The sequence below is a fragment of the Acipenser ruthenus genome, chromosome 18 (assembly GCF_902713425.1).
Source record: "Acipenser ruthenus chromosome 18, fAciRut3.2 maternal haplotype, whole genome shotgun sequence".
NCBI classification, from domain to species: Eukaryota; Metazoa; Chordata; class Actinopteri; order Acipenseriformes; family Acipenseridae; genus Acipenser; species Acipenser ruthenus.
The window spans coordinates 12,712,501-12,724,839 of NC_081206.1; the positions used below are offsets into that span (position 1 = coordinate 12,712,501).

The 12,339-nt window shown below is 44.1% G+C and overlaps 1 protein-coding gene across 4 annotated transcripts in view; it reads right to left on the reverse strand.

Moving 5' to 3' along the window:
- The window catches only part of LOC117419763 (alpha-actinin-1), a 78,169-nt gene extending 66,468 nt beyond the window's left edge, over positions 1-11,701 (reverse strand). For 3 of the 4 annotated variants that reach the window (XM_058991230.1, XM_058991232.1, XM_058991231.1), the window contains exon 1: positions 11,328-11,701. In XM_058991230.1, coding sequence (XP_058847213.1) covers positions 11,328-11,438 — 111 coding nt within the window. In that variant the 5' untranslated portion in view covers positions 11,439-11,701. The remainder of the gene's footprint in view (positions 1-11,327) is intronic. The other variant, XM_058991229.1, reaches the window with a different exon arrangement.
- Between the last annotated feature and the right edge of the window lie 638 nt (positions 11,702-12,339).

Genomic DNA, 12,339 nt, shown 5'->3' on the forward strand with positions numbered 1-12,339 from the left:
TGATCTGAATAGAATGAGGACATCTGTGCAGTCCTAGACAGTCCCAGACACACTCACCGATAGAGAAAAATGAGAACTCAATATTGAATCAACAGGACCCAGAACTACTCAACTTAAGAAAGGCAACAGAAAAGGTGAAAAAAAAATTATATTCATATTTTTTATATTGAAAAATCAATTGTAACATACTGTAATGTTTTAGACTGGCACCATGCAAAAGAGTGAAACAAATGAAATGGCATGTGGTTCTATTTCAATCCAAATAAATCTGCTGCACATCCAGACAGAACACACAACTCCAGCAGATGTGTTTATCTGGCTCTAAATGGCACACTTCAAAACTCCCACTGATCCCAGCTAATGGCCTTCACCGCCTGTGCATACTGATATAACAAGGCATGTCCGCTACATAAATATATCCCTGCCAAGGTCATGAACACAATACAGGGGTCCTGTAAACTCCATGCCCTACACCAACACAGCAAATAGCAATCACAATACAGGGGTCCTGCAACTCCATGCCCTAAACCATCACAGCAAACACCCATCACAATACAGGGGTCCTGCAGCTCCATGTCCTACACCAACACAGCAAACACCCATCACAATACAGGGGTCCTGGAACTCCATGCCCTACACCAACACAGCAAATACCCATTCAGAGTTTCATCAATAGGTACAAGCCCAGCAAACTGACACCTTCACCACTGTTCTGGGATCTTCACGTGGTTTCTAAGAGCCTTCAATGACTCTGCCAGTCAGGGTTCAGTACTGCACTTGATTTGGACGATCACTTCAAAAACAACAGTGCGACATGCATTCACAGTACATTGCATTAGCTGCTAGAAACAGATGTTCTAACCATAATGACTTGAATCTGAGCTCTGCCATGGACAGATCTTGAGACATGTATTATGGCTGACTGAGCTCTTTTCATATAGAAGTTAAGTAACCCATTCAAAACTCTCAGTGGGGATACAATTAGTATAAAGACAATCTGGAGTCTTTGGCTGCAAGTACAGTCAAAATGCAAATACACTGCTGCGGTGTTTAGACATCAAACTTGGTTCATTTGCAGAGCAATGTTTAGACATGAAACATGGTTCTTTTACAGATGTGTTCAGTCTTTTTTCCTTTGAATAGCTCTAAGAACTCACAATATTTATTGGTATGGCTCTAACTAAATGGTTGGCCAGCTTTGTGTTAAAGTTGTGGTACCATTCCAACTGGATTTGTGTATCTCAAGACTAAACTAAAACATGCAAGTGTGACACCTAGATGGGCTCCTCCACAACTTCAAAACAAAACAAAAAGGAATATCGGATACATGGGATCAGTCAAACAGTCCACCGCTACCCTGGGGCATCAAACAGTCCACCGCTACCCTGGGGCATCAAACAGTCCACCGTTACCCTGGTGCTTCAAACAGTCCACCGTTACCCTGGTGCTTCAAACAGTCCACCGTTACCCTGGTGCTTCAAACAGTCCACCGTTACCCTGGTGCTTCAAACAGTCCACCGTTACCCTGGTGCTTCAAACAGTCCACCGTTACCCTGGTGCTTCAAACAGTCCACCGTTACCCTGGTGCTTCAAACAGTCCACCGTTACCCTGGTGCTTCAAACAGTCCACCGTTACCCTGGGGCATCAAACAGTTCACCGCTACCCTGGGGCATCAAACCAATATATTAGCTTTATACGTCTGTGTCTGTCCATATTGAAAGAATAAATTAAGTGCCCTCAATAGGTGTGTTTGATAGATCTGGTGCTCATGGAAAGACATGGAACCCCAGCACTGGCTCCAGTCAGGCACAGTGGCTGCAGCTGCTCCTGTACCTGAACCTTCCTACAAACACACAAGCTGCAATTCCAGTGCAAATCACTGCAGGGCCTCTCCCATAGAAACAGCATTGAATTCTCTTTTAAACTGCTGTCCACTGAGGCAAAAAAACATGACTTCCACCACAGAGTCATGCTTCCATTATCATTATACTTAAATGTATCCCCCTCAAAGCACTGTATGGTGAAAATATCACTTGGCACCATTCTCCCTTAAAAAATCCTTCACATATTTGAATACTTGAATCACAGTCTGTTCCAGTGTGTAAATCTAAACCCATCAATCTTAACCACCCAGCAGCAGTGCTGCAGTGAGAGCAGCACACTTGGGAAAGTTAAAGGCACAGATTCTTAACCACACGTCCTGTTCAAATGCAACTTGCTACAAAATCACATATTATTGTTTAAGCATTTTTTTATTTTGATACTTGTTACTACATACAGTGAAAAGGATTACGAAGAGTGAATGTGTCACATCTAGAGTGTCTCTTATAAGAATGTGAAGTACAGTGGAGCTGCAATGAGGCTGGCACAAGATGACTTCAGATTGAGCTCTCCACAGAACACAGGGGTGCTGGCAATCAGGCAAGGGGCTAATGTCCCATTCAAAGTGAGAGCAGCAATCCACACATATCCAAGCAGCTGTTTCTTCAGTACAGTAGCCCAGCCAACTGCCTTATCTTCAGTTCCGCCCCGGATCAAGCGACTCTGCTCCCTCAGGCAGGCCCAGGGTTCACATTAAATGGTCATGTGTCGCATATTATTACTCTCTTACGTTTTGCTCTGCCTCTGTTTCATTGATTAGCTTTCCCTAGCAAAACACTAGTAGAGCAGACATTCAATGAAGGACAGCCACTAGACGTGCAGTATCAGCAAAAAAAAAAAAAAGGGATGTATTATTAATATTACACAGCATATTCAAATTGGGCTCCACCATTGTCCTCTACAACTACATGGGACAACAATGTAGGCTTTGGTCTGCCAGCAAACTTTTTATGGAAGGCCACTTTAGTGCACACGTGTTGTCCTGTACACAACTAGAGCAGAGGAGTGCGTGTGTGGACGAGGCAAGCAAAATAAACCAGCATGCTGTCCTGTACACAATGTGAGAAACATCAGTGTGCCCATCTGTCTGCAGTTATTACATAGCCTATATTGTTCTTATACAGTTCTATGGTTATGCTCCAATACAGCGCTGTGAAGACGGTTTATATTTTCTGCACTCTAGGATAGTTCATACGCTACAGGGTGGTCCGTCAGCCCCGTTGTTAGACTCTCATATGTGTTTGTGGGTTGCTTGGCGCTCCTTATGAGATATGAACATATAAACAAGCCCAGTATAAAGCTAATTTGATCTGAATCATATGCAAAGTTTGAAATAGGCGAGTACACGATATCGTAGGAACGATATTTCCTGACTTTGTTTATTTTCAATGTATGCATTCTTTCAGTACCAATAAATAATAATGAGAAAGCATCTTTGAAATGAATTAGATAACTTTTCTGAGCACTTTATTCAGGCTTTTTTCTTTGCTGATCATAACTGGGGATTTTTTTTTTTTACTGGGGTCAAGCTATGCGATTATAACAAATAGTATTGCTTTCTGAATGTACACTACATCTGCAATTGGCAACACAGTGGGGGACAAAATGGCTAGTTTATTTTTATTTTAATACCATGTGAGCGGAGCGGGCCTGTTTTGTCTGGAGTGGGGGAGCAGAACGCAAATCGCAAGCAGTGGAGTGGAATGAAAGAAAGAGACGAGCAGAGTGATATTATGAGCAGCGAGCAGAACTGTCATCGCTCCACTCACATTCTCTGGTCTCTACAGGGCAGTCATAACTTCCAAACACTGCAGCTTCAGCCACTCTAATAGAATATGCATCCAGTGCATAGGCACAAGGGTACAACCTGCTTCTCCTGACTCAAAATAAAGAATCCTAAGCAGTTGAATAAGCAGGGTGTTTTGCTAAAACGAAGAAGGTGGAAGAAAAGAGCCAAGAATGGAGGCTAGTGACCAGAATCAAATATATAATTTCTATAGAAGTAGTGTTATTTCTCAGAAGTAAAATCAAGCCAGTATATTGCCTATTTAAGAAAGAAGAGAAGCACTCTGTACAGCAGAGTGGGTGTTATTTATTACAGCAGGCATTTTTGCATTGGTTTCCTTTGCATGATATCTTTCTCATACAGTCATTTATAAATTATGTTCTATGAACATGGGCATTTCTGCCACCCATTAGATTTCCCAGAGTTCGTTCTAATATTCGAATATTTGTCCCAGCACTATCTGAAAGCATATGACATTTAAATTTCAACAACCAGGGAAGTCTGAGCTTCCCCTCACAGCACCAGAGACAAACACACACAAGCACATACTTGAAGTTGCAAAGTAATGTCCTCAGTAATGAAGGGAGACAAAGGGAATGGAATAGGCCAAGTGTGTTTAGCAAGCCAACAGCAGACTTGCTATCATTATATGAGAGGTCTGTAGCTCTGGCTACACAGGACTCGCTCCATTGATCAACCTGAATGAGGCAGACCACTCTGCTGAGTTACGAGCTAGGAGAGACGATGGGACAGCGGAGGAAGCTTACAGGACTCGCTCCATTGATCATCCTGAACGAGGCAGACCACTCTGCTGAGTTACGAGCTCGGAGAGACAATGGGACAGCGGAGGAAGTTTACAGCCCAGCTTCAGACCTCGCAGTTACACATGAGCAGTAAAGTCACTCTGAGTCTATGCTTTTGATGAAGTGCCGATTAGAGTGTGGGACGACTGCTCGACGGGTGGAACATGGAACGCCAAGGAAGGCAGGATCAAATCCTGTTTAAAATGAGAAGCGTTGGTCTAGTAAGAACTTATTTTATGATTGAGTGTTTGATAGAAGGGTTACGTTTTTAAATCTATTCAACTATTACAGTCTTATTCATAACACGAACACACAATTGTTTTGCAATTTTCCATGACCATTATATTTTATTTATGATTCCAAACTGCAAGCCAAGGAAATTCCCCTGGGGTAAGATTCGAAGGGAAACTTTCATTATGATTTAGATCTAATTCATTCATTATTACCACTGTGGAGATACGGGCCCACACCCACACACTCGAGGAAATCTCTGGTTGCAGTGTGTGTGTGTGTGTGTTTATACCTACTGTGTACTGCAGTGAGTGGGTGCTGGAGATCTGAGAACTGAGTGTTTTAGTGCCTATATAGGCCGTCCCTCAAAACTCAGTGCTCAAAGAAGAAGGAGACATGTTAGAGAAGCCACAGAGAGGCCAACAATCACTTTGAAGGAGCTACAGAGTTCAGAGGCTGGGAGTGGAGTAACGGTGCACCAGTCAACCATATCAAGAGTTCTGCACTGGCCTGTATGGGAGGGTGGCAAGAAAGAAGCCGTTACTCAAAAAGTACCATCTGAAAGCATGTCAGGAGTTTGCCAGAATGCATGAGAGTGACCCAGCTGCGATGTGGGAAAGGGTTTTGTGGTCAGATGAGACCAAGATAGAGCTTTTTGGCCAAAACTCAAAGCGCTATGTGTGGCGCAAACCTAACACTGCCCATGCCTCAAGACACACCATCCCTACAGTGAAGTATGGTGGTGGCAGCATCATGCTGTGGGGATGCTTCTCATCAGCAGGGACTGGGCATCTTGTTAAAACTGAAGGAAGAATGGATGGAGCAAAATACAGGGAAATACTGCAAGAGAACCAGCTTCAGTCTGCTAAAAAACTGAAGCTTGGGAGGAAATTCACCTTTCAGCAGGACAATGATCCCAAGCACAAGGCCAAAGCAACATTGGAGTGGCTCAAGAACAAAAAGGTGAATGTCCTACAGTGGCCCAGTCAAAGTCCTGATCTCAATCCCATTGAGAATCTGTGGCACTATTTGAAAATTGTGGTCCACAAGCGTCGTCCAACCAACCTGAACAACCTGGAGCAAATCTGCCAAGAAGAATGGGCCAAAATCACTCTGACACTGTGTGCAAAGCTGGTACATACTTACCCCAAAAGACTTAAAGCTGTTATTGCAGCGAAAGGTGGCTCTACCAAATATTAATGTGTGGGGGTTGAATACTTATGCAAGCAAGATATTTCAGTTTTTTATTTTACTTAAAAATATTTCCCAAAATAAAACCAATGTCACCTTACAAAAATTGATTTTGAGTTTCAGTGTTTTAAAATAAAATATCAAACAGAACGAAATTTCAATGTACCATTTGTAATTCGGTAATATGAGAGAATTGGTCAGGGGTCTGAATACTTTTGCAAGGCACTGTAGCATGGGGACAGTGCCTGAGCTGAGAATGGACTGTAATGCTCATTATATAGCAGGGGACAGTGTCCGAGCTGAGAATGGATGGTTCTAATGCTCATTATATAGCATGGGGACAGTGTCTGAGCTGAGAATGGATGGTTCTAATGCTCATTATATTACAGAGCGACATACACAGATATAGCGCAACCTGACTGAATTGCCATAGTAATTCACTCTTCAGTAATGCAAAAAAATATATTCTGTGTCAGTTTAGCAGTTTACATAAACTACTTACAAAGCCACAAGTCAAGTTGAACTGATAGTGTATTCATTTAAATGGTTCCATTAGCACAATATCCTTTGTGAGCAGCATTGGGCTGTGGTAATGGTGCTTTGCTCTGGGAGTTACATCTGGCTCTGCAGTTCAGGAAACCTATTTCACAAGGATGGAGCCGCAATCAGCCACCAATTTCTTAAGAGGAGCAGTTTAAAAATCAGACTCCCTTCACAGTCTTTCCATAAAAATGTCCTGGTTTTGGGGGGGGGGTCAAAAATATATTTAGCCACAAGGAGGACAAAATGCCCCCAGAGTTGTCCATGAGTTGTGATAAGGTTGTTCAGCCCACAGTGGTACTGCACTGCACAGCCCCATGACAATATCCAATCGGTTTTATTGTACCAGTGTTGTAGATGTTCCAACTTCAACTGGTAAACTATTCCATAGATCGATTTAAAAAGTGTTTCCTACAGGTCCTACTCTGTGTGCTCTGCTTGGTAATCAACACCAATTAGGCTTTTAAAGAGGGTTCATTGTTTAGCCATATCTTCAAGTGCAGTACATGAGCTAGAGATAGAAGTGAGTTCTAACTATCAGTGCATTATATCATCTTGGCATAACTTTCCTGATCAGTGCATTCCACACCCCTGTCGTGCAACCTCAAATTCTGTCTGCCTTTTTAAATCCCCATCAGCATGAAATGGTCCACCATAAATTCTTCAGTTGGTTCGGTGTCCAATATGCAATACTTCATACCTGTTAACATTAAAGCAAACTTACTATGAGTAACCATGAGCTGGGTTTTGAAACAAGCAAAAGTAACATTCCACAGAGTCTGTGTCCACCAGCCCCCCCTCTTCTCATTCAACAGAGTCTGTGTCCACCAACCCCCCCCCCCCCACTCATTCCAGAGTGTGTCAACCAGCCCCTCCTCTCATTCCACAGAGTCTGTGTCAACTAGCTCCCCCTCTCATTTCTCATTCCAGAGTCTGTGTCCACCAGCCCCCCCCCCCCCTCATTCCACAGAGTCTGTGTCCACCAGCCCCCCCTCTCATTCCACAGAGTCTGTGTCAACCAGCCCCCCCTCTCATTTCTCATTCCAGAGTCTGTGTCCACCAGCCCCCCCCTCTCATTCCACAGAGTCTGTGTCAACTAGCTCCCCCTCTCATTTCTCATTCCAGAGTCTGTGTCCACCAGCCCCCACCTCTCATTCCACAGTGTCTGTGTCCACCAGCCCCCCCTCTCATTCCACAGAGTCTGTGTCAACCAGCCCCCCTCTCATTTCTCATTCCAGAGTCTGTGTCCACCAGCCCCCCCCTCATTCCACAGAGTCTGTGTCAACCAGCCCCCCCCTCATTCCATACTCTGTCAAACAGCCCCCCCTCATTCCACAGAGTGTGTCCACCAGCCCCCTCTCTCATTCCATAGAGTCTGTGTCCACCAGCCCCCCATAACATTCCACAGAGTCTGTGTCAACCAGCCCCCTATCATTTCTCATTCCAGAATCTGTGTCCACCAGCGCCCCCCCTCATTCCACAGAGTCTGTGTCAACCAGCCCGCCCCTCTCAATCCAGAGTCTGTGTCCACCAGCCCCCCATATCATTCCACAGAGTCTGTGTCCACCAGCCCCCCCCTCTCATTCCACAGTGTCTGTGTCCATCAGCCCCCCCTCTCATTCCACAGAGTCTGTGTCAACTAGCTCCCCCTCTCATTTCTCATTCCAGTCTGTGTCCACCAGCCCCCACCTCTCATTCCACAGTGTCTGTGTCCACCAGCCCCCCCTCTCATTCCACAGAGTCTGTGTCAACTAGCTCCCCCTCTCATTTCTCATTCCAGAGTCTGTGTCCACCAGCCCCCCCTCTCATTCCACAGAGTCTATGTCAACCAGCCCCCCCTCTCATTCCATACTCTGTCAAACAGCCCCCCCTCATTCCACAGAGTGTGTCCACCAGCCCCCCATAACATTCCAGAGTCTGTGTCCACCAGCCCCCCATATCATTCCAGTGTCTGTGTCCACCAGCCACCCCTCTCATTCCAGAGTCTGTGTCCACCAGCCCCCCATATCATTCCACAGTCTGTGACCTCCAGCCGCCCCTCTCATTCCAGAGTCTGAGTCCACCAGCTGCTCCCCCCCTCTCATTCCAGTCTGTGTCCACCAGCTGCTCCCCCCCTCTCATTCCAGAGTCTGTGTCCACCAGCTGCTCCCCCCCTCTCATTCCAGAGTCTGTGTTCACCAGCTGCTCCCCCCTCTCATTCCAGAGTCTGTGTCCACCAGCCCCCTCACTCTCATTCCACAGAGTGTGTGTCCACCAGCCCCCGCACCCTCTCTCTCATTCCACAGAGTCTGTGGCTCAATGTGTCAACCAGCCACCCTCTCAGCTCTGACCACAAGGCCAAAACGGTACCAAATTCTTCAATTCTAACCACTTGGCACCTCTGAAGTTGACAGCAAGGCAGCAAACTAGTGCACCCAGACAGCCAGGTCATACAGTCTCACAGGCCTCAGCTCTGCACCCACAGGACAGCTGGGCAATTTAGTTAGCCATTTTATTATTTTTATAAAATACATTACTTAAATGGGCACTGTGTTGTTATATCCACAGGCGTGGTTCTCAAACTGAGGATACTCAGGGGGTCCCCAAGAAGATATATTTTGTAAAACATATCAGCTATATCTCACCACAACAGTGAAACATGAATTTTCTTCACTGCCAATATATTTGTTTTCTTACCTATACCTAGCCGTGTACAGAACATATCAACCCGGTTCATGTTTACCAAACCTAAAATAAGATTTTAAAAAAATAAATAAATAATAGAATGTCGATCCAGCATGAGTAATATTGCACCAATGCAAGGCACAATGTGGAATTGTATCTGCTTCCAGGAGATGCGTTTCATGTCTGTGTTGCTCAAACCTAACCGTCACCCTTATGCTAACATGACCACCCCAGCTCGCTTGTTTAACTTTTTAAAGTGCTTTTAAATGCCCAGTTTGGATTTTTGGTTTATTCAGTTTGGCATAGGAGGCATATTTTATATTGCATGTTTTCCCCCAAAATTATGTTTTAATCAAATATGAATATATATTTATGGTGTAATATGTATTTGGTTTCACAATTAAACACAGTATCAAAAACTATCACTAACCCTAAAAATCTCTATTTGGCTAGGTCACCAAACTGCGTAATTCTACACAGAAGTCCAGTAATCGGCCGTTTCGTTGTGACCTCTGACCCCGCCCACTTGAACAGCAAACCCCGACCTCGCTCTGTGGCTGGTTGACGATGAGCTCATATTGAAAACCAACAGGCAGAGGTTTTTTTTTTTTTTTAGAAAAGTTTTCCTAACTCAGAGAGATTATTACCATTTTTGGGCAAGCCTGTCACAAGCATGCCCAACCCTAACCACATCGCTTCCTCGGATTCCACGATCAAAATTCAATTTTCCTTGTCCATAAAGAGAGCGAGTGAGTAAAACAGCGGAACTGCAGCATGAGAACACATTTCAGCCGGTATCGAAATCTCTAGTGCTTTCTTTCCTCGCCAGGAAAAGACACTTCACAAAAAGTAACATGAGAGAGAAAGAAAGAAAGAAAGAAAGAAAGCACACTCCTCTCGTGCAGAATGTATAGCCCGGGGCAAAGAGATGACTGGCGGGTTTAAAAAAAAAAAATTGTAAAGTTCAAATTAAATTCGGTGTCGCTTTAGGTTCACAAACAATAACACATAAGCTTTCTGTCTATGGTTACCTAACTAGCAGTTAAAACCATTCAACATTGTATTTGTAGCAGATACCTGGGCTTCTGTTCAAAACCTTTCAGGCCAACACCCTTCCCTGACTACCTCGGCCGAAAAAACAACAAACTTCAAGAAGCCGCTATTTATTTTCCAACAGCTACACCTTAACACCCAATTGAACATCAATGCAGACATACTCTTTAATTTTACAAATTCAAGAGATTAATTGAGCCCCTTTATTTTCGGCTCCAAATGGATGTGAAGTGTCCGGTTCGATGTTTGGAGGAAGGAGCGGGGTACGCTCTGCGGCCGAGTGGTTCGAGTTCAGAGTCAGGGCTTTAGGCATCTTGCGCCAAAGAAGAAAAACAAATCCCCGCAAGTAAGTTAGCCAGAACAAAATTATTGAACCAACCCCTCTGTTTGGAACAGCGTCTCTGTGCTTTTATACTCTAGTGACGCTACAAAGCAAGAAAAAACAGCGACGTTTTGTTTGAAGAGGAATGTATCTGTGCAGATGCGTTCTCAACACTGTAGGTCGCCACAACCAGTACGTGCTGCTAAATCAAGCTGTAAAACATTTAAACTGCTAGGACATTATATTTATATATATATATATATATATATATATATATATATATATATATATATATATATATATATATACACACATACATATATACATACACACACACACCGCTTTTAGTGGGAGCATATCTTTTTGCGGGGAAGGAGGGGGTTTAATTTAGAAACATTAACCCTATGTGAGTTATGACTGCAGTTTATTTCCTTGATTGGCACCACCTATCTAACTGCAGTGGTTCAATCACATTCGTATCCTCACAACGTCATTACATTAGTTAAGTGCTTTATAAAAACGATTCAACAAGAATATTCTCCCTGCCGTACTGAGACTGGTGTTTTGGTTGTGAGGGAGTATCACGTTTGACACTACAAATACAAACACAATTCAACAGTTCAGGCCGCAAACACTGTGTGCGTTCTCGTCTTGTTCTGTAAACAACACGGGGTATAGTAAAAGAATGCGCTTAATCCCACAAGACTGTCATTTTCCTGCCACCTAAAACCGTCCATACAGCATTGCACACATCAGCTTCACACAGAAATGCACGAACACAGACGATCAGTTCAGCTCAGCTCACCACCCATCAGCACAATTTGGCTGTGATAATAATAACCATGGATTCGTTACCTTCCTCTGCTGTTTCTCCCATGCAGGATCCAGTAGCATATCCCTATCCCAATCGTCCTGCTGTTGCATGTACATGCCGTCCTCGCCGATCTCGCCGTCATATTGTTCCATGTTGATCGTTTATTTGGTTGTCGTGCACCCCGGGTCCCGTGTAATACAATATTGCTACAATGTAAATTCAATGGGCTCACTCAAACAAGGGTAGATCTGTGTGGGTCTCCCCTTTCCTCACGATACGCTCTCCCTAGCTTTCTTTAGCGTCGCACCTATTCTGACTGTTGCAAAAAAAAGGCAGTCCGCTGTGCAGCTGCAAAGAGACTCAACCAAATCTTTGCGTTTAAGAAAAAAAATATCAATGTTTGCAAATCCGGCCTGATTGGTGGTCGGTAGCTATTAAAGTGCCAGCCGCTGCCTTCGCTCGGTTTTCATTGGCCGGTTTCTCTGCCTGTCGTAGATCAATTGACTGCCATTGGCCATGTGACCCACTCCCTCTACACTCTCTCTCTCTCTCTCTCTCTCTCTCTCTCTCTCTCTCTCTCTCTCTCTCTCTCTCTCTCTCTCTCTCTCTCTCTCTCTCTCTTTCTCTCTTTCTCTCTTTCTCTCAGTCGTGTTGCGTGTATAACAGCATTTATCGTATACTGTATAAAAAGGTAGAGTGTGTGTATTGCATTAAGTAATCGGAAACGCTTTGCAAAATTATGATTTTCTTCTTTTTTATTGCATCACGTAGGTACACTTGGATACATTTATATTTATTAAGGTAACGGGTAAATGCACAGCACCTTGTTTCAAACATGACCACATCCATAACATCTTGTTGTTGCATCAGGACACGCCTTTACATACCTTTACCTCTGCTAGTGAAGCTGTTGTGTTAAAATACAGAACATGAGGATCCATAAGTGGCCCACTTGGTAAAGGTGGCAGGGAGCACAGGTCTGCATCCTGGCTCTGCAAAGTTACTGATGCTGAACGAGGATCTAAAGGGGGAGTCACATTGTAAAGGCATGAC